At 35.6% G+C, this 18109-nt stretch overlaps 3 protein-coding genes, 1 long non-coding RNA gene and 1 other non-coding gene across 19 annotated transcripts; 3 read left to right on the forward strand and 2 right to left on the reverse strand.

Annotated features, from left to right (window-relative positions):
• The first annotated feature begins 204 nt into the window (after positions 1-204).
• Positions 205-3786, forward strand: LOC107270054 (probable ATP-dependent RNA helicase DDX10). 2 transcript variants are annotated; one of them, XM_015744687.2, is made up of 12 exons: positions 208-592; positions 668-859; positions 942-1214; positions 1293-1414; positions 1498-1699; positions 1771-1933; positions 2023-2206; positions 2293-2469; positions 2536-2753; positions 2832-3043; positions 3122-3516; positions 3592-3786. In XM_015744687.2, the coding sequence occupies exons 1-12, from the start codon at positions 494-496 to the stop codon at positions 3710-3712; spliced, it is 2358 nt and encodes a 785-aa protein (XP_015600173.1). In that variant the 5' UTR covers positions 208-493; the 3' UTR covers positions 3713-3786. The 2 variants fall into 2 exon arrangements, with proteins under 2 accessions (XP_015600172.1, XP_015600173.1); XM_015744686.2 differs by having other exon boundaries at positions 205-592; positions 2536-3043.
• Positions 3787-3794: 8 nt separating this feature from the next.
• Positions 3795-6030, reverse strand: LOC107270059 (isocitrate dehydrogenase [NAD] subunit gamma, mitochondrial). Of its 5 annotated transcripts, none has more exons than XM_015744710.2 (3): positions 5845-6030; positions 5520-5770; positions 3795-5228 (listed from the first exon to the last, which is right to left on the reverse strand). In XM_015744710.2, the coding sequence occupies exons 2-3, from the start codon at positions 5736-5738 to the stop codon at positions 4290-4292; spliced, it is 1158 nt and encodes a 385-aa protein (XP_015600196.1). In that variant the 5' UTR covers positions 5739-5770; positions 5845-6030; the 3' UTR covers positions 3795-4289. The 5 variants fall into 5 exon arrangements, with proteins under 5 accessions (XP_015600196.1, XP_015600193.1, XP_015600195.1 ...); XM_015744707.2 differs by having other exon boundaries at positions 5520-5756; positions 5819-6030; XM_015744709.2 differs by having other exon boundaries at positions 5819-6030.
• Positions 6031-6341: 311 nt separating this feature from the next.
• Positions 6342-9315, forward strand: LOC107270060. 3 transcript variants are annotated; one of them, XR_001538218.2, is made up of 10 exons: positions 6359-6492; positions 6811-6835; positions 7017-7134; positions 7508-7567; positions 7743-7847; positions 8031-8102; positions 8284-8387; positions 8575-8677; positions 8864-8915; positions 9198-9315. It is a non-coding gene; the product is annotated as an uncharacterized LOC107270060 (long non-coding RNA). The 3 variants fall into 3 exon arrangements; XR_001538220.2 differs by having other exon boundaries at positions 7017-7126; XR_001538219.2 differs by lacking the exon at positions 6811-6835 and having other exon boundaries at positions 6342-6492.
• On the forward strand, positions 6880-6944 carry LOC112494689. Its single transcript, XR_003060416.1, has one exon. It is a non-coding gene; the product is annotated as a small nucleolar RNA SNORD31 (small nucleolar RNA).
• Positions 9244-17826, reverse strand: LOC107270057 (carbohydrate sulfotransferase 5). Of its 8 annotated transcripts, XR_003060412.1 has the most exons (10): positions 16850-17768; positions 16098-16215; positions 14937-15082; positions 14647-14694; positions 13111-13253; positions 12746-13008; positions 12485-12683; positions 12235-12414; positions 11768-12160; positions 9244-11680 (listed from the first exon to the last, which is right to left on the reverse strand). XR_003060412.1 is itself a non-coding variant. In XM_025087532.1 (9 exons), exons 2-9 carry the CDS (start codon positions 16189-16191, stop codon positions 11842-11844), a joined length of 1392 nt encoding a protein of 463 aa, XP_024943300.1. In that variant the 5' UTR covers positions 16192-16215; positions 16850-17768; the 3' UTR covers positions 9244-11841. The 8 variants fall into 8 exon arrangements, 7 of the variants coding, with proteins under 7 accessions (XP_024943300.1, XP_024943301.1, XP_024943302.1 ...); XM_025087532.1 differs by having other exon boundaries at positions 9244-12160; XM_025087533.1 differs by having other exon boundaries at positions 9244-12160; positions 12746-12981; positions 16850-17754.
• Between the last annotated feature and the right edge of the window lie 283 nt (positions 17827-18109).

Genomic DNA, 18109 nt, shown 5'->3' on the forward strand with positions numbered 1-18109 from the left:
CCGGATAGCTGTCACGTACAAGCTATTATTATTATATAGGGCAAATAATATATATATATTATATATATTATTATAGGGCAATAATACACCGGTGTGAAATTCCATGAAAGTATATTATATTAATTTAAATTATAAATTATAATGTTTTTGTCGGCTAATTTCATCCTTGACTAATTGGAGGATGTTTAAAAATTTATTCATTCATATATTTTGAGACGTCCCGATAAGTTCAATGCTGTAATTATAGGAGTTTACGTTACAGTTAACTTAATTAATCAGTTATGATTCATTTCCGGCAGATAATTAAAACAGCAAGATCGTTTATAATGATCATAATGTCAATAATAATGGAGCACCAGCAACGAACCTATCCTAATGTAATATTCTAGTTCGTGTGGTGAATCCTAACCAAACCTTAGAAGGTTTGACACGAGGTGCGATATACAACACGTTGTCTTAACCTCGATGGAATTATTTAAAAAGTTTCTTCAGAATGGCAGATAAAAAAGACAAGAAAGTAAAAGTTTATAAGAAGAAGAAACGTGTACCAGAAGAGAAAATCATTAAAGATCTTCAGGCGCAATACGACAGCGTAAATTTGTTTTGACATCTTGATCAACCGAACAATAAAAATGTTACGTACTAATTGAATTTATTCTTCCTACAGATCGACGAGGCAAAGATAAAAACATTCTTTAATCTACCATTGTCCTCGAAAACGCAAAAAGGTCTGAAAGAAAATGAATTCGTGGAACCGACCGATATCCAGAAACAGAGTATTGGTTTGGCGCTACGTGGAAATGATATTCTGGGTGCTGCCAAGACAGGAAGTGGAAAAACTTTAGCATTTCTGATACCGGTGGCTACTCCTAGTTTTTTAATACATTATACTCATACTTTAAGCTTCAGAATATTTTTGTAACAAATAATGATGACTCCAGGTTTTGGAGATCCTATATGCGAAGCAATGGACAAGATTAGATGGCGTAGGAGCTCTCATAATTACTCCAACAAGGGAACTCGCATATCAAATATATGAGACATTGCGGAAAATAGGTCGCTATCATGATATATCAGCAGGTCTTATCATTGGTGGGAAAGACTTGCAATTTGAAAAGAAAAGAATGGACCAGTGCAACATAGTTATTTGTACACCAGGTCGTCTGTTGCAGCATATGGATGAAAATCCATTATTCGACTGTGTAAACATGCAGGTAAATGAAATCACTATAAATGAATGACAGTTTGCTATGCAAAACATAAGCTTTCATATTCTTCACCATAAATTTTAGGTATTAGTTTTAGATGAAGCTGATCGATGCTTGGACATGGGATTTGAGCAGACCATGAACGCCATCATTGAGAATTTACCACCCAAACGACAAACTCTTTTATTCTCTGCTACACAGACAAAGTGCGTACTGCATCAGACCTTTTAAAATTCTAGTTCTACTATGTCAATCGTATACTCAACAATGATTATTCTATTTTCATTAGATCAGTTAGAGATCTGGCTCGATTAAGTCTCAAGGATCCAATATACGTCTCTGTCCATGAACATTCAGCTCATACAACACCAGAAGGTCTTCAACAGAGTTACGTCGTATGTAATTTAGAGGATAAAATGGCAATGTTATGGTCTTTTATTCGAAATCACCTCAAACAGAAAGTCATCATATTCTTCTCTAGCTGCAAGCAGGTATTAGGAATTATATTATAGTAGCAGCATCTCATTATTTCTGACAATAAACAGTAATTATATATTCTCAGGTAAAATACACATACGAAGCCTTTTGCAGAATGCGTCCAGGTGTAAGTTTATTAGCTCTTTACGGTAGCCTTCATCAGCTCAAGCGAATGAGCATCTATGAGACATTTTGCAAAAAGCAACACGCTGTACTTTTTGCAACTGATATCGCTGCTCGTGGATTAGGTACGAAATTTTTAATGCGATCTACAATAGAATATTAATTATCTATTAAAATCTTATATAATTCGACAAGAATATCATAAAACTTTCAGACTTTCCTGCTGTCAACTGGGTAGTGCAGATGGATTGTCCTGAGGATGCTAATGCATATATTCATCGAGCAGGAAGAACAGCACGATTTCAAAGAGGAGGAGAATCCTTGCTCGTACTTTTACCTAGGGAATTGGAAATGATCGAACGTCTACAGGAACGAAAAATTCCTATTAATTTGATCAAGTGAGCCATTTAAATATTGTTTTCCATTAATATTGCTTCAATCAATTGTAGACGATAAGAAATTGTTTATTTTCTAAATCGTTTAGAATCAATCCAAACAAATTACATTCTCCTCACCGGAAACTGGAGGCTCTACTGGCTCGCGATGTTGCACTGAAAGAAACAGCGCAACGTGCATTCGTGGCTTATGTCAAATCAGTCTTCTTAATGAAAGACAAAAAGATCTTCGATGTACACTCACTAAACACAGACGATTATGCCAGGTAAGTAATTAAAATAATAAACATTTTAATTATAATAGCTATTGTAAATAATAAATGTGTGAACAGATCACTGGGGTTAGCTATCCCGCCAAGGATACGTTTCTTACAAAGAATGCAAAAGGTTACCACTAAGAATGAGGCTACAAAGGCCGATAAATTCGTGAAAATGAAACAAAATGATGACGATATTAAAGAGCAGGAGAATTCCGCTAACTCGGATGGACAAAGTGAAGAGGAACAAGAAAATTTCGATCGCAATGAAGATAAGTCTACGTTTCATTTCGGTAATAGAAGCTCCTATTATGCTGCATGTTATAGCTCTAATGAGAATTATATTAAAAAATCTACTTTTGTCTTTGTAGATGACAGTGACGATGATAATGATATTTTGACTGTGAAGAGAAAAAATATTCAAATCGAAGATGCAATTGATGACGCTAGTAGTGTACACAGTGAAGAGATGAATTTGCAATCAAAACAGAAAAAAGCTGTTACCAAGGCTGCAATTGCTAAGAAACTTTTGAAGAAGAAAATAGTCCCAAATAAAAAAATCACCTTTGACGAAGATGGCCAGGTAAACTGCAAAACAAGACAGTCTAAACTAGACGAAAAAGAAAAGAATATTAATTTTTCGTAACTTAATTTTTCTTAGGAACGCATAGATCCAACAAAATCGAAAGTATCCGAATTAGCAAGACAATACGAGAATGAAGAAGATTCTGGAATCAATATTGAAAAAGCAAAAGAAATTCTACGCGAGGAAGACCGCTTTGATAAACAACGTTTCAAAGATAAGATAAAAGAGAAGCACAGAGAACAAAAGCGTAAGCTCAAAGAAACCAAGAAGAAGGTGGAAAGCGAGGAAGAGAGTGAAGACGAAGATGCAGGTGTCATACTTGGAAACGGAAGTGGAGATGAAAGCGAAGCTGAATCAAATGAGCCAGATTTATCGTGGCTTCCGGACCCTGATAAAATTTATGGAAAGCAGGAGAATTCAAACAGCGACAAATCATCTAACGATTCTGAAGAACTCGAATCGATACACAGGTATAAATATTTATCACTGTAAAGACGACAAGAATAAACTACGATTACTTATATCAAATTCCATAACAATTTTAGTGCACCAAAACGCAAACTGGTGACGCAAGAAGAACACAAGAAATCGACAAAGAAAAAACCAAAATTGACATCCGATCTACAAAACGACGAGGAACTTGCACTGCAGCTGTTGCAGAGTTGATGGACTACAAATGTGAAAAATAATGAATATGCGTGTAGAACGTCTAAGGAATAAAAAAAAAAGAGAAAGTGAAAGACACGACTGACAAATTTCCCACAGAATTTAATTTACATGGTTTTCGAGATACAAATAAAGATCTCGGTAGATCATCCTGCACTCGTTATCTACAATCAATAATTACAATCGATAACTTACTTACACTAACGGTAATACTTACAATGCATATGTTACAAAGTGTATTGAACTGCAGTGTCATTGTCCAGCAAGTCACTGTATCCCATAGAACTGCTGTACTTGGACAGTGATTATGATTTTCGAATACACGTACTACTGTTCGTGGCACGTTTACTTGTGCGAAAAAAGTCTGAATAATGATGACCCTATTTGAAATGGCACTTACAACCTTTGGCTTCAAATACACGATCAAATAAGTAAAAGCGATCCAAAAGGTAAATGCCCTGCGAATTTAAAAATCGTGACAAAGTACAATAGTCAATTAACACGAACAAGAAACTTCGCGTTAATTAACAGGCGTATATAGTTGTGATTTTAAATAGGGCAAAGTTTCCTTCAGTCTTTAATTATAAGCGATCTTAATGTACTTCAAAATACTGTCAACCACTTCCCTACTAGTAGCTTGTCCACCAAGATCACGCGTATGGACGCCCTTATTGATCGTCTTGTTGATGGCATCCTGAAGGAGCACAGCGTGTTTCTTGTGTCCCAGATGGCGCAACATGTCAACAGCGGCATTTAACATTGCAATGGGATTTGCGATGTTCTTGCCAGCAATACCAGTACCAGTGTTACGTGTGCCTGGTTCGAATATTGTGTAATGATTGCCGTAATTCTTTCCGGAGAGCAATCCAGCACCGCCTAACAATCCGCAAATGACGTTCGACACAATGGAGCCATACAAGTTTGTCGTCAATACCACATCAAATTGGTGGGGATTAGACACCAGCTGCATGCAAGTGTTGTCAATGATCATATCATTGTGCTGAATGTCTGGATAATCCTTGGCTACTGCACGCGAAGTCTCCAAAAAGAGTCCATCGGACAGTTTCATGATGTTGGCTTTGTGAACAGTTGTCACCTTTTTCCTACCATGACGCTTAGCATATTCGAATGCGTAACGAGCCACGCGTTCAGAATTTGACCGCGTAATAACCTTCATGCTCTCTACTACTCCATCGACACTCTCGTGCTCCAACATGGCATATTCACCCTCTGTATTTTGACGTACAATCACGATATCGATATTCTTCTGACGAGATTTCACTCCAGCATAGGAAACGCAATGCAAAACGTTTACATAAAGATCCAGCTGATTACGGAGAGCAACATTCCTTGAGAGAACACCTGCCTCTGTGCTTCGGGTTTCGATATTTCCTTTTAGGGCTACGCCATTCCTACGGATGGAAGTGATTGCATAATCCAAATCATCATTATTGTCTGCATTTGGATCAATATCTATGTCTTCAAAGTCTACCGGTACTCCAGCATATCGGAAAACCTATTACAGTTCATGAAAAAGAAATCTGTTATCACAAGAAGGATATTTGACAAACAGGTTGTGTTATTATCAATAGATATAGAATCAATAGATATCAAAGTACAGATACAATTCAATGTCAATTATGTAGGAGTCTTTAGCACCATCAATTAGTTGTGGTGATACAAGCCTTAGCAAAGCTATATGTGAAGCAACTTAAATAGAGGAAGATCTTGACATTGGTACTAATTTGCTGAGATTACTCTTATTAATGTCACTGCTTATCAGGACAAACTTTTCTAGACATGTTACCTCCTTGACGTATCCCATGAGCTCAGGGCCAATGCCAGCACCGGGTAAAAGGGTGACGGTATGACGTCCACCGTAATGAGCCTTTGGTATGGGCATCACTTTCTTGATCGTGGGAGTTTTGTGTTGAATTTCAAAGGCAGACAAAGTAGAAGTGCACCGACATAACTGCGGCACGATACTTCTTGGTCGAACATATTTTAAGACAGAATGGGCAGCCATCGCGGCGTTAAGATGTACCTAAACGAAGAAAACTTTAATCAAACGTCTAAAATTTGATATTACTCAATAGACACCAATACCTTCCGAAGTCTATTTTAATAGTTACCCAGGCACTGTGCCAAATCTGAATCTTCTCAGTTATACGCCACTAACAAAACAATTTCCAAGTTGGTGCTCTCGTTTTTTGCAACATTTTTACTGGATCTCAGCGCTATCACGTTGGATTCATCCGAACTAATCTCTCGGCACTAGTCCTCACTCTACATTCATTTTAATCTGCGTTTATTATTCGAGTAAATTTGTATATTATTTTTGAGAACACATTTTTAAAGGAAAATCCTGAAAAAGAAAATCGTTCTCCAATCCGTATGCAGCTACATAGTCGATGAGCATCACCGTAATTTGGATCTATATTTATAAAGATTATTTTAACACCTCGAAATTTGATATAGTGTTTTGTAAATTATTTATTCATTTTTAATGAATCTGGATTATTATTTCCTCATTTTTAGGCGTCAAATTTATATTTCATACGCGGAAATGTACGTGATAGGTTCACGTCAACGGAAGGCTAAACGGATATCCGCCACTTTGACATGATTAGCCAATGACATACCTTGCCGCCATTTTTTTTGTTACCGGCAAATGAACGTAACCATTCCACCACCTTCGATGTAACAACGTTCAGCTCGCCTAAACGATCGTCCATTTCGTTTCGAACCACCAAGTCGCAACGAGAGTAGAGGTAGATTTGGTGAGTAAAATTAACTCAAGATAATCAGGATGCATTTATACCCACGTGTTAAATTCTAGTTTACCTGTCGCAAACAATTAGCTTTCGCATAACAAAATCCATTCATTCGTTCTCTATTTTCGATATTAATCCAATTCAAGGAGAACAAAGTAAAAATATATTGAATACTTTTTTCGATTTATAATGATGATAGTACTTTAGTCTCGTTCGTATGATTCCTGATTACAACTCTACTAATTCTGAGCACTTCAAAATTATTAACTTTAATATTTAAACGTTCTTGACCGTTACTGAAGTATTTCTTTCCTTTATTTTTAGGAGCTACTTAACCTTGATGAATTAGGTAAGAATTCGTATGTTGGAATTTAAGGATATTATGCGAAAACTCTTACATGATGTTCAAATATCGCCCCAGTCTGATTGTTGTGAATGATTCGATAAAATCTGATAATTTTTTATCACAAAAATATAATTTATATTTTTCGTACATGAGTTCACAGGAACCGGTTTATTTATTTGTTTAGAATTATAAAATGAGGCAAATCCATAAAGGAGATGGACTCGATTTTACGGCTATTACGGTGTCCTGGACATCCTTTCGGAATTCTGGGTGGGCAGACAGGATTCGTACTAGGTATGAAGGTGTGTAATATATTGGTATACATCCTTTAGGAGTGCTAAAACAAAATGGACGACTGAATATTCCATGCCACGTGTCTATAAATTCGTTGTAAAATTTTTTTACCAATACTGGTACATACATTGTATTTTTCAAATGGATTCAGATAATTTAAAAAGAGATATTAGTCTCCTGGTAATAAATGTCTAAATGTACAACATTGTAAATATTGAGCTAATGTAAGAATGTTGTCTCCATGACGCCGCGGTAACGCAGACCCTTTATTGGTGATTTGCACATTCTGAATTTCTAATTAAAAAAGATTTATCGTTCTTGTTTATTTTATTAAGTAAATTTGTTCTTATTCCATTTAATAATCTCACATTTATTTTACAGAAACAGGCTCTCGCGGTCAGCTGATTTGCTATTCTTAAGATGTTTGGATAAATGAATATGGTAAGGAATTGCAAAAACTTATGTCTAAAATTAACTTTTATTTAGTGTGATGAATTTTAAGTTATCCCTGTCATACGAAATCATGGTGAGACTGTAATATCTGATGATATTAGACAAAATGACTATGAGATTATGTAGTTTTATTAAATCTATAATTAAATTATTTGTATTCTAGATAAAACCAGAGATGAACTTTCTCATCGAATGATACCTGAAACATGAGTTCATTTTCTTCTGGTTGATATTGAGCATCTGGGTTACGGCAAGCTGAGATTTAAAGGTAATTTGTAGATACAATTTCTCATTAATATATTAATAATGATGCACATGATGTTCTTTTGACAAGCATATGACTGAATATGTTTTGATGTCATTTTTTATATCTGATAACTTTTCTTGACTGAATTATATGATACGAATATTTTGAAACTATCACTTATAGGCCATTTTTCATTTTTTTCAGACATTGATGTGATGCAATTGGAGAATTTTTACACTTACATCCAATATAAATTATGCTGGATTGTGGGCTAAGGTAAACCATTGTGTTTTTAAATAATGCAACCAAATTCGAACTAATATACGATGATGATACAATATATACGCTAATATGATCATCTGAGATGATTTGCACTTGCCCTCACTGACTTTCCTAATCATATTGAACATTGAATTTGTTGGTGAACAGTATATCATATATAGTTTTTCTGTTATAGAATTTGTTGCAAAAGTACAAGAACTCACATCTCCCAAGATTCAAAGTGATTGGAAAATTTCTACTGTAGCATCCAATATACATTGAATTGGATTGTGAACAAAGGTAAATCATTATCTTTTTATGGAATATTGTAAAGTTGAATCTGCCCAGTACACAATGATGATACAATATATACGCTAATATGATCATCCGAGATGATTTGCACTTGCCCTCACTGACTTTCCTAATCATATTGAACATCAAATTTGTTCGTGAACAGTATATATCATATGTAGTTTTTCTGTTATAGAATTTTTTTAAAAGTTTGAGAACCTACAACTCTTAAGATTCAATGCGATTGGAAAATTTCTACACTAACATCCAATATAAATTGGACTGGATTATGAACAAAGGTAAATCATTATCTTTTTATGGAATATTGTAAAATTGAAACTGTCCAGTATGTAATGATGATCCAATATATACGCTAATATGATCATTCGAGATGATTTGTACTTGCCCTCACTGATTTTTCTAATCATACTAAACTATTAAATTTCTGGGTAAACAGATTATAACATGAAGTTTGTTTGTTACAGAATGAAAGGAAGGGGTTACACAAGGACCCATAACAAGATCAACTATAAAGAGGTAAAAAGAAACAAATTTTGAAAGAATCTTTCTACGATACTAAAACTTCATCTATTGAAGGGAAGAATGAAACAGGTTACTTGTATGAATGACAAAACTCGTCTACACAAATAATCTGTTCCATTCACCCTGAATAGTCTTATTACATGCAAAAGTAAATGATGCTCTTTAATATACGCAATGATCTCACATGAAATTGAACAACTTTCTGATTAAATTTTCAAAATTCTGCATAATAATATTTTGACATACGTGCCATGCAATATTTTCTTATTATTTCAGATAATTTCAATAAATGAGTGACTGGATCGAAGAAACAACAATTGAATGAAATATTTGATATGTATATTTATATCTTCGCTTACTTAATAAATCCCAGTATTGCGGTACTAATATCTTATTTTTGTGTAATTTCTTAATCAACAGAAGTGTAGCACATAAAAGTTAATCGGATTTATTAAAGGAACCCGACTGCCTATGTACACGACACCTGTACTAGAATAAAATCATGATACATAGGTTAGACGCTACATCACCTTACAGACCAAAAACTGATTAACGTGGTCCAATAAATTACATGTACCATGTTGATCCATCTTTCTTGCAAACGTAATATCCATAAGTACTTCGTTCACACATGTTCCAAATTTCGAAGCGAAGGTAGATATAGATAACTATATTGATAGAATTTTTTATAGAAGCCCGAGCAATCCGAAAAATCTTAATTCCTATAGTGCGTGTTCGATGCATCTTACAAATTTTATTGGCAAGAAAAGATGGTCATTAAAAAAAAGCAAACGAATGATTCAATAGTGACCGAGTAGACGGGAGATTCTTCTAAAACAGGACTTGAAACTTTCTATACAAATTTCTTTATCTTTATACTTTTCAAGCAAAGATAAATTGTTCTGATTCCTCTTATTCTATCATCCTCTATGATTCTGCTTATATTATTCAATCCCGGCTTGTCACGTCTTCTCACAATGAGGGTACCCAGTAAAGTTTATTAAATAAAATAACATCTGTGCACGAAAAAGCATGTACATGAGATGGCACAAAGCCTATAAATTCTTATTTGAAATGAATTTTTAGATCATAGCATTCTTTTCAAAGCAAATAATTAAGATTAAATTATTAAAAAGAAATTTAAAAAAAATAAAGAATCTGGAAGGTACGAAGTTTCATCAAAACATTGTTCACTTCTCGCATTCTTTTGAATCATTGTACAGTAACAAATTATAGTCAATTAAACTACAGATTTCGCACCTGTCTAGATAATTGCACAAATCAAGTTCATGCTCGTCACAATAATATCGAATCTTATTATAAATCAAGTCAACAAGTATTTTAGCTAAATTCGATAAAAAATAAACAAAAAATACATGTAAAAGTGTAAAAGCGAATTTCTTTTCAACTAAGTAAGGAGAGTTCAAAAAGGATGCCTGAACATTTTCATGATATTTTATAAAAGTATTCATACTCTTATATGACTTTATCATTCGTTGCAACAAAAGTTTTAAACAGCAGCAGTCTTAAACGATCAAGCCAGCGCCATTGTAAGATAAAATATAATTGACTGTATCAGCACCGTACCGGCAGCGACACGATAAAATAATCTAATCAAGAATTGTAAACGTATTGCATCCTAAATGCCGCAAGCAACGTGGAGAGCAAAACTTCTAACCAATATAACATTAGGCCTCGAAGCAACTGTGGGTATTGAGCTGTATATTCTGTCCAAAAGTAAGATATGTTCTGAGAGGGCATCTTCTTATGCATTTCAACATAAATAAAAAGGACACCCTGGATTTCACATTTTACTCATCAGTTGACTGTAGTAGAAAAATTAATAGCTCGTAGCGAATAATTGTATGTGAGTCACGTATTGCCTCTATTTTGATGCGTAGGCGAATCACTGCTGCAAGTGATAGTAACCGTAATATAAACTGTACTAAAAAAAAGTTTCTCCTCGCGACTATTCGATTTAGGTCAAATAAACCTAGCTAAAAAAGTAAATTCTATATTGTGTATAAAAACTTTGAGAGGAATTCACAATTGATATTACAATAAGTCTCAATAGACCGTACATATTTGTCAATATTTTCGTAGTCATGGATTTTTAAGCAATTTTGTGCCGTGATCCACGATCATACATGATTGATACATGGCGCAGTGATTTTCATTCCCGACTACCAGAAATCACATTGCGCAAGGCTGATCGATCGTTTATAAATTATTTAATTTGACCTAAATTATTGACGAACTTTTGAGCAATAGCCAATTATTTATTCAAACTATTATTTAACTATAAATTACGCCTACGGTGGCAACTTTTATGTAGACAGTATGGAATATTTTATGTGTCTTGAGAATACAGTTTCCATACTTAATATTTATCACGAGACTGCCGAGTCCCTGGTGCAGCTAGGTAAAAATACCCGGCTAATTCAAAAGTTGCCGCCAGTGGAATGAGCGATCGAATGGCGCGAAATCAGACCGAATAACAAACAGATATGCACGCAAGACGAGAGAATTCGAATAACACCGGGAAAAGATTGTTCCCGGTACATGGCACTATGTTCCTTCTATAATTAAATTTTCTTTAAGGTTGTTCCTCGCGAGAACTAATCGATTTCCAGGTCGATCGACGATCGCGCGTCCTCGTATTCCTTGTGCTAGTAGAATAGAAATAGAGGCGCAATATCGCCATATCGAATGTGTCTCTTGATACATCGTGATGATTGGCTCGCAGAGTGACGATGATTCTGAAGTGCATATTATTAGGAACAAGACTTTCACTTAAATATGAGAACTCGCCATTCTCTAATTTTCTTGACTGTACTGAATCCTACCTGCAGATTTCATAAATCCTTCGCGAGGCCTCTACGGAGATTGGCTACAGTCTCTGTATCAAAACAGATTTGACTCACTTCAATCGATAACTCGTTATGGGATTAAAGTCTTTCTGGTGAGTGGCATTCACAGCCATTACATAACCCCAAAGAGCCATAGCATCCGCACATACCCGTTGTATTTTCTCGACAGTTTCAAAGTCGAAATCTGTACGCCAATGGAAGGGAGCGGCCTTGGAATTCCTATACGTGCTTGACACTCCACCGACATCGTTTTTCGTATGAGTGTCCAGGAACAGTTTCACATTCGAGTGAAAGTCCAACCCGTAGAAGGTGAAAAGATCTTGAACATATCGGTATGGATCCACGGAGAGGTCCTCGTATCTGACAACACTGCAAAATAGATGCTTACTTAGTGCAACTGTCCCTGGACGGTATCTTGAGTCCTAGTAACATTCTCTACATACATGAACCTGGTTGGATATTTTTTAAACAATTTCACAGCCATATTGTAGTCCGACACCATGTCACTACAGACTAAAGCCGGATCCGCGCAATCCGGGTTATCTGGACACCAGTCCCGGTGCTTTCGTGATTGTAAAGTTCCTCTTGGATCGCGTATTAGAAAAACCATTCTTACGCCCAGGCTGTTATAAGAACAAACAAGTCAGAATAATGTGGATTGATGGTTACTGTATTTGAATATCAATGACTAACCTCTCATCAGCTAAGAGTTCCTCGGCGACCTGTAGTCTCAATCGCACGAGCTTCATCGACTGGAACGGAAAGAGCCGACACATTCCTGATGCGAATCTTGGATCCCAACATATTTTCTTATGCAACTGACACTGTCGCCACAAATGTGTATTGTGATTGAAGAGCCAAGAGTGCGTTTTTCCATAGTCCAAATAATGGTCTGAAACAAACAACTGAATTCATCTTGTGCCAAGTGTGCAATCATCCAACCGGATGACTTACCCATGTCGCTGAAGTCACAATGGAACATAGCCTTTATGTTCCTTAGCGCATACTCTGCAAGTGGTTTATTTCTAACCTGTACAATGCCAAAATCCAGCAATGGTTCATAATGATAGAAATTGGCGGGATGGGCATTCAAGACGTCCCCAAAGAAGGTGCTGCCGCTTCGCCACGTTGTCAGGATGACACTCCTCATCGGCCTTCCACCCTTTTCCATCACAAAATCCTCCAATTTACTGCAAAAACCATCCCACTGTTCGCATCTGTTCTGTACTCGTGCAACGATACATGAAAAACGTTCTTTGTTCGTGCTATTAAAACTATTCATTTCTTTCTCAACTTATCAATAATGCTACGGAAATTACCTCGCGTTGATACCATACAATCCGTTTGGATAATTGTAATCGACCATCTCTCTCTCGATTGCCTTTCTCTGTTGATCTATGACCCTGTGAATTTCCATTATGGTGGAGTTGTTATTGTTGGTCGTTATTCCCCTCACGTAACTCTGCAAAAAACAAGGAATATAATATAATCAAATGTATTTCTACTTCTTTTTTTATCTTACATTAAATTAGACACCTTGAAAGTATATTTCATCGTTCCTTAACCTCAGAGTGCCCTTATTTACACGGTCCCTGGGACCGACGAACACGTTATTATCCGATTATTCATTTTCACGCGGGTACTCTAGGGTTGACAATGTATACTCTCCATTTGAAACATGACGATTTCACGATGGAACTCTTTAAAGCAAACAGTAGGAACATTCTTGAGATACAAGTGAAGCCGTAATGGATATGTAAACTTTTTCATGCTGCTGACGTTGCCAATAGCTTTGGAATGTATTGGATTCTATACAATTTACAATTGGACACGCTCATGAGAAACTCAGGGTCATATCTTATCAAACATTAAAAGATTTTATATTGTACCAATAAAAGGCATATTGAGATTATACACAGTTTCTACCTGGAACTGAAATATCGTTCTATATAACTGTTTGACTTTAGCTCTATGTTCGAAGAGTAATTTTATCGGAGTTAAGGACATTCTACCTACAGACTAATCAATTGAGATACTGAAAGAATTTATTAAATAAAATAAGGATAATTAACATTATTAGATATTCTGTAAAATTGCATTGCGGATTTTTACGTGTTTCTAAGTGATTTAAAAGAATAATTTCTTTAAATTTTATCACTTCGAAAAATTTTATTCAGATTGATTTGATTCAACTCAACGCGTCTAGTAAAAAGTGTATATTCCATTGATTATCATACAAAGATGTTATTTTAAAACATAAGTCGAACATATAAGTAAAAAAAGAAGAAATATGTCTCAACAACATGATTTGATGAAAATGCACGAAGCAGCAAAAGGTCAATTATGGGCAAGTCCAGATCAGCAAGGCAAAAAGAAAAACGAAAAACCGTAATAAGCATTAAATTCAAATTTTTTGTTAACTTATTTATTTTTGAAATGTTCAATAATAATATATTTAAAGTTGAAAACGCTATAAAGAAATTATAAAAAGATTAAAACGTCCGTAGACAATAACGGTACCCGACCAAGAGAGATTTTAATAAACTATTAATTCTTCGTCGGATTTTAGAACGAATTCAGAAGACATAAAAGAGAGAACTATTAGAGTCGACTATTAATATAATATCAAGAATAATGACATGTTACTGACGCTTGCAGTACACCAGACTTGATTTATACAGTCTTTCCAGCCAAATCGTCAGTTTGATATTCAGACTAGGATGTAACAGACAAGCTTGAAAAGCAGTGGCACAAGCATTTGAAAATAAGTATAATTTGGATTAAAATAATAGACGAAGAAACTGAGAACTTATTACAATTTGAATATAATGTACCCAAGGAATTCGTGTACTTACTGTGACTGGATCTGGAACTTCAATGGTCCGTGGCCTTATCTCCATATCCTACATGGAAGTAAATCATCGATATTGAACCCGCTTGTTAAAATAACGAGTCTTTTTTTCATTTCGACGTATTTCCTTAAAGATTATTACAAAAAGAGGCGTGCATGAGTGTTGCGTGAGATAATATTTTGAATAGTGTTAGTTAATTCCCTTACAATCCTAGATATTATCTATACTCAAATATATAAATACAATGCTATGTATGAGTTGTGTTTTATATAATTTATATAAGGAAGTCGCACCTCAAATTTCCTGCTGACAGTGTACACTGGCTGTAATTTCTGCTCAAGGTAGCCGCTGTAGCGTTGATTAAACAGGAGAAAAAAAAGGCAAAGTGATGCAAGGGCCACCAACCCGTAGAAGCTCAGCTTCTTCGACATCTTTGTGCCTGTAGTAAAGTTCTTTTCCGTTAATAATGCGTAACCGAATAATCACATGTTATAAAAATTATATATATATTGCGGATTTGGATTATATATATATATATACGGGCAACTGATACACAACACTAATGGTACATTGTTCATTGATATATATAGTATCAACGAACGATATCTATATATATATATGTATAGTCGCGTCACGAGTTCAATGTCTTTTTTGACAGTTCGCCAAGAATGCATTAGCAAATTGCATGAAATATATGCCAAAAGAGAAGAATGAAATGTACTTTAGTACACAACCATTTATATGTATATTTTGTAACAAAAATTTGATGCAGATTCACACTTAGCTTGCTAGAGACTTCATTGCTTTTGATCTGTCAAACAACATATTGAAGTCATAGACCTACTACATTAAAATATAGATATACAGAGAGTAGATTTATCATTAGTAACATTAGCAATTAAACTTTGATAGTCAGACATTCAGACAAATAAATCATTTTGATTCACCAATACCTAAGGCTTAACATGTCTTTGCACATCTACAAAAAAATAAATAAATCAGTGGTAGTTTACTAAAGAATATTAATACACAGAGCTTGCTCACAGTTATTAGGATAAAAATGTTGAGATAAACAGTTTATTGAAGAGATCTTTTACCAGTGTCGTTTAATGAAATAATTTCATATATCTGGGATCTTGCGTAATAAATCACTTAATCAAATAATTTTAAGGTTGAATTACCACGAATATGTTTTAATGAAAATTCTTTCTTTCTTTAATATCAAAGTTTACTGTGGTGTTAAAAAATAAAGAGGCTGAAATTTATCACCTATGTAAAATCTCAAGCTATTCCACTTCGTATTCCTGATGAAACTAATGACTAGTCTCATCAATTTATTGATACAGATATCATGGATGTGGTGTATTAAAAAAAAGCAAGAATATCTATTACAATATTATATGGTGAAAAAGATTCTTATTCGTATAAGCATACAATCAGATATTTGACTATACCTTCGTTTTGCAAAACAAATTCTTTATAGTGCGAGAATGTTTCAGGATGCTTCCAATTGACATAAATATTTACACACAGTCTTCTTTGTTCCATTGTCAAGCCAAAAGTATATCTTATCTGCATAATTGCATCAACAAAAAAGTGAACACCCATGCAGCATTGTAATCCAATAGGAGATTTATTCAGAATAATAGATAAGAACCACTCAAGGATTGACAAATGACTTAAGCAAAACAGAATCAGCTGTAAAATTCATTAATGCTATTTACCAATTACTTAACAAAGTTAGATATACAGCTTTTATGCTAGAACAAATGTTTGCTCTCTATAGAAAAGACACGAGCCAGATATGAATATATTTACTGTTAACAAATAAACTAAGCCATTATCACAAAAGTATCAAGATAGCCAAGATAAACAAGAAAGAATGCAACTATTATCAACTACGTTACTATACAAAACTCTTCACCAAACACATAAGTGAAACAAGCAAATAAATTCAAACACTCCTGGCAATGGACAACTGTGGTAGCGAATGAACTAATACCAGATATATATATAAATGATAGAAAAAAAGATCACGAGGAAGTAATTAAATGGGAAAAACGAAACATAAGGAGTATAAAAATGCAAGAGTCCTGAGCTGTGCCACGAATAGACAATCTCGTGAGGTGGCAATGCAAGTCTCGAAGTAAAGCCGCATTCGAACGGTTGGTGTCAAAGCAAGAGAAATGTCACAATTCCTACTCACCTCAGGAATGTAGGAATCGTTGCATTTGGCAAAAATCCGTGACGATTGCTCTAAGAACGGAATCTCAGTTTTCTATAAGCGACAAGCGATCGTGCGTCTCTAGCGACATGTCGTTGGTCGTGCTGAACGGTGCCGTTCGGCAGACGACATCCGCAAAACGTGTCCTACTGACGTGTGGTCATACTAGTTACTCCAGCACACTCCAGCAATACTGTTTCCATAGTCGCAAGAGGGCCGTCGTGATTTTTATGCGAGAAGTGTGACGCACGAGGCGTGGAAAATGACAGAGGCCGAAGGATGCCCGCAGTAGGTAGCACCAGTAATATTATCCAATATTAACGGCGGGAATAGCAACAGCAGCAACGACATTCGTTGTGCTGGACAGGATAGAATTGTTTGGTGTTGGCTGTGACGACGAGCTGCGTCAGTGGCTGCGCCAAACACGAGCCAACGATCGAACACGTATGCACTCCTTCTCATGTGCAGTATTTCAAATCTGTCTGCATACCCCACTGACTGCCACTGGAACACACTGGCCCTTGGCTTCGTGCTCGGCTTGCTCTGGCCTTGCGCAGCGCGACTGACTGTGTTCCACTGGCCAATGAAATATCTCTCCGCAACTCCCTTTTGGTCCAAAATGTATTGTGGCTGAACGTGCCTTCATGTCCCCTCTTGGCAACATCCTGTCTCTGAGTCAGGTTATTGCGCACACTTGGGGCCGATGCTCCCTGATGAACGGTACTGTTAGACAAGGCTGATAGGAATCCTCTTGAGATCACTCCTCAGATATATGCGAGAATAAGTTATTGACCACGATACGATTTACATGGAAATCATATACCGATGAAGGACACTCGTACGTAGTACGCCTCCATTCTGGAAGCTTTAAACTTTCTGGTGGACAACCGGTAAAGTAGAATCCTCTCTGATCTGCAGGACCAGGGTTGATCACTCTTGCAAGATGAATTCTGCAGGAATAATCTCTATGTGTAGTCTCTAGGATACTGTATACTTCACGACGCAAGCATTTGGTCTACATCAGTTGCATAAAGTACATTCAGTACTGAATATACGACCCATCTGACAAAATTTACGAACATATCTCATTGTACTCCTGAAATGCGTCCTTTATCATTACCAATTAATTAGCTTTGCATGACGTCATTTCCTCATCTCCCGCAAAGAAACTCCTAGTGATAGACCAACCAGGAACAGCGTTCACTAGAATCCAAAGCCAATGAACGGATAGAAAAGGAAGAA

The sequence above is a fragment of the Cephus cinctus genome, unplaced genomic scaffold (genome assembly GCF_000341935.2).
Source record: "Cephus cinctus unplaced genomic scaffold, Ccin1 Ccin1_scaffold0696, whole genome shotgun sequence".
Lineage (NCBI taxonomy): Eukaryota > Metazoa > Arthropoda > Insecta > Hymenoptera > Cephidae > Cephus > Cephus cinctus.

What these genes read in the sequence shown, in the direction of transcription:
- LOC107270054 (XM_015744686.2), top strand. Translation starts at nt 494, where the DNA reads ATGGCAGATAAAAAAGACAAGAAAGTAAAAGTTTATAAGAAGAAGAAA. An exon ending in TTCAGGCGCAATACGACAGC is followed by an intron (nt 593 to 667) that starts GTAAATTTGTTT and finishes TTCTTCCTACAG; the next exon opens with ATCGACGAGGCAAAGATAAA. An exon ending in TCTTCTCTAGCTGCAAGCAG is followed by an intron (nt 1,700 to 1,770) that starts GTATTAGGAATT and finishes ATATATTCTCAG; the next exon opens with GTAAAATACACATACGAAGC.
- LOC107270057 (XM_025087532.1), bottom strand. Translation starts at nt 16,191, where the DNA reads ATGGAACAAAGAAGACTGTGTGTAAATATTTATGTCAATTGGAAGCAT. An exon ending in AAGTTCCAGATCCAGTCACA is followed by an intron (nt 13,254 to 14,646) that starts GTAAGTACACGA and finishes TGTTTTTTGCAG; the next exon opens with AGTTACGTGAGGGGAATAAC. An exon ending in TTGTGACTTCAGCGACATGG is followed by an intron (nt 12,684 to 12,745) that starts GTAAGTCATCCG and finishes TGTTTGTTTCAG; the next exon opens with ACCATTATTTGGACTATGGA.
- LOC107270059 (XM_015744710.2), bottom strand. Translation starts at nt 5,738, where the DNA reads ATGGCTGCCCATTCTGTCTTAAAATATGTTCGACCAAGAAGTATCGTG. An exon ending in TCATGGGATACGTCAAGGAG is followed by an intron (nt 5,229 to 5,519) that starts GTAACATGTCTA and finishes GAACTGTAATAG; the next exon opens with GTTTTCCGATATGCTGGAGT.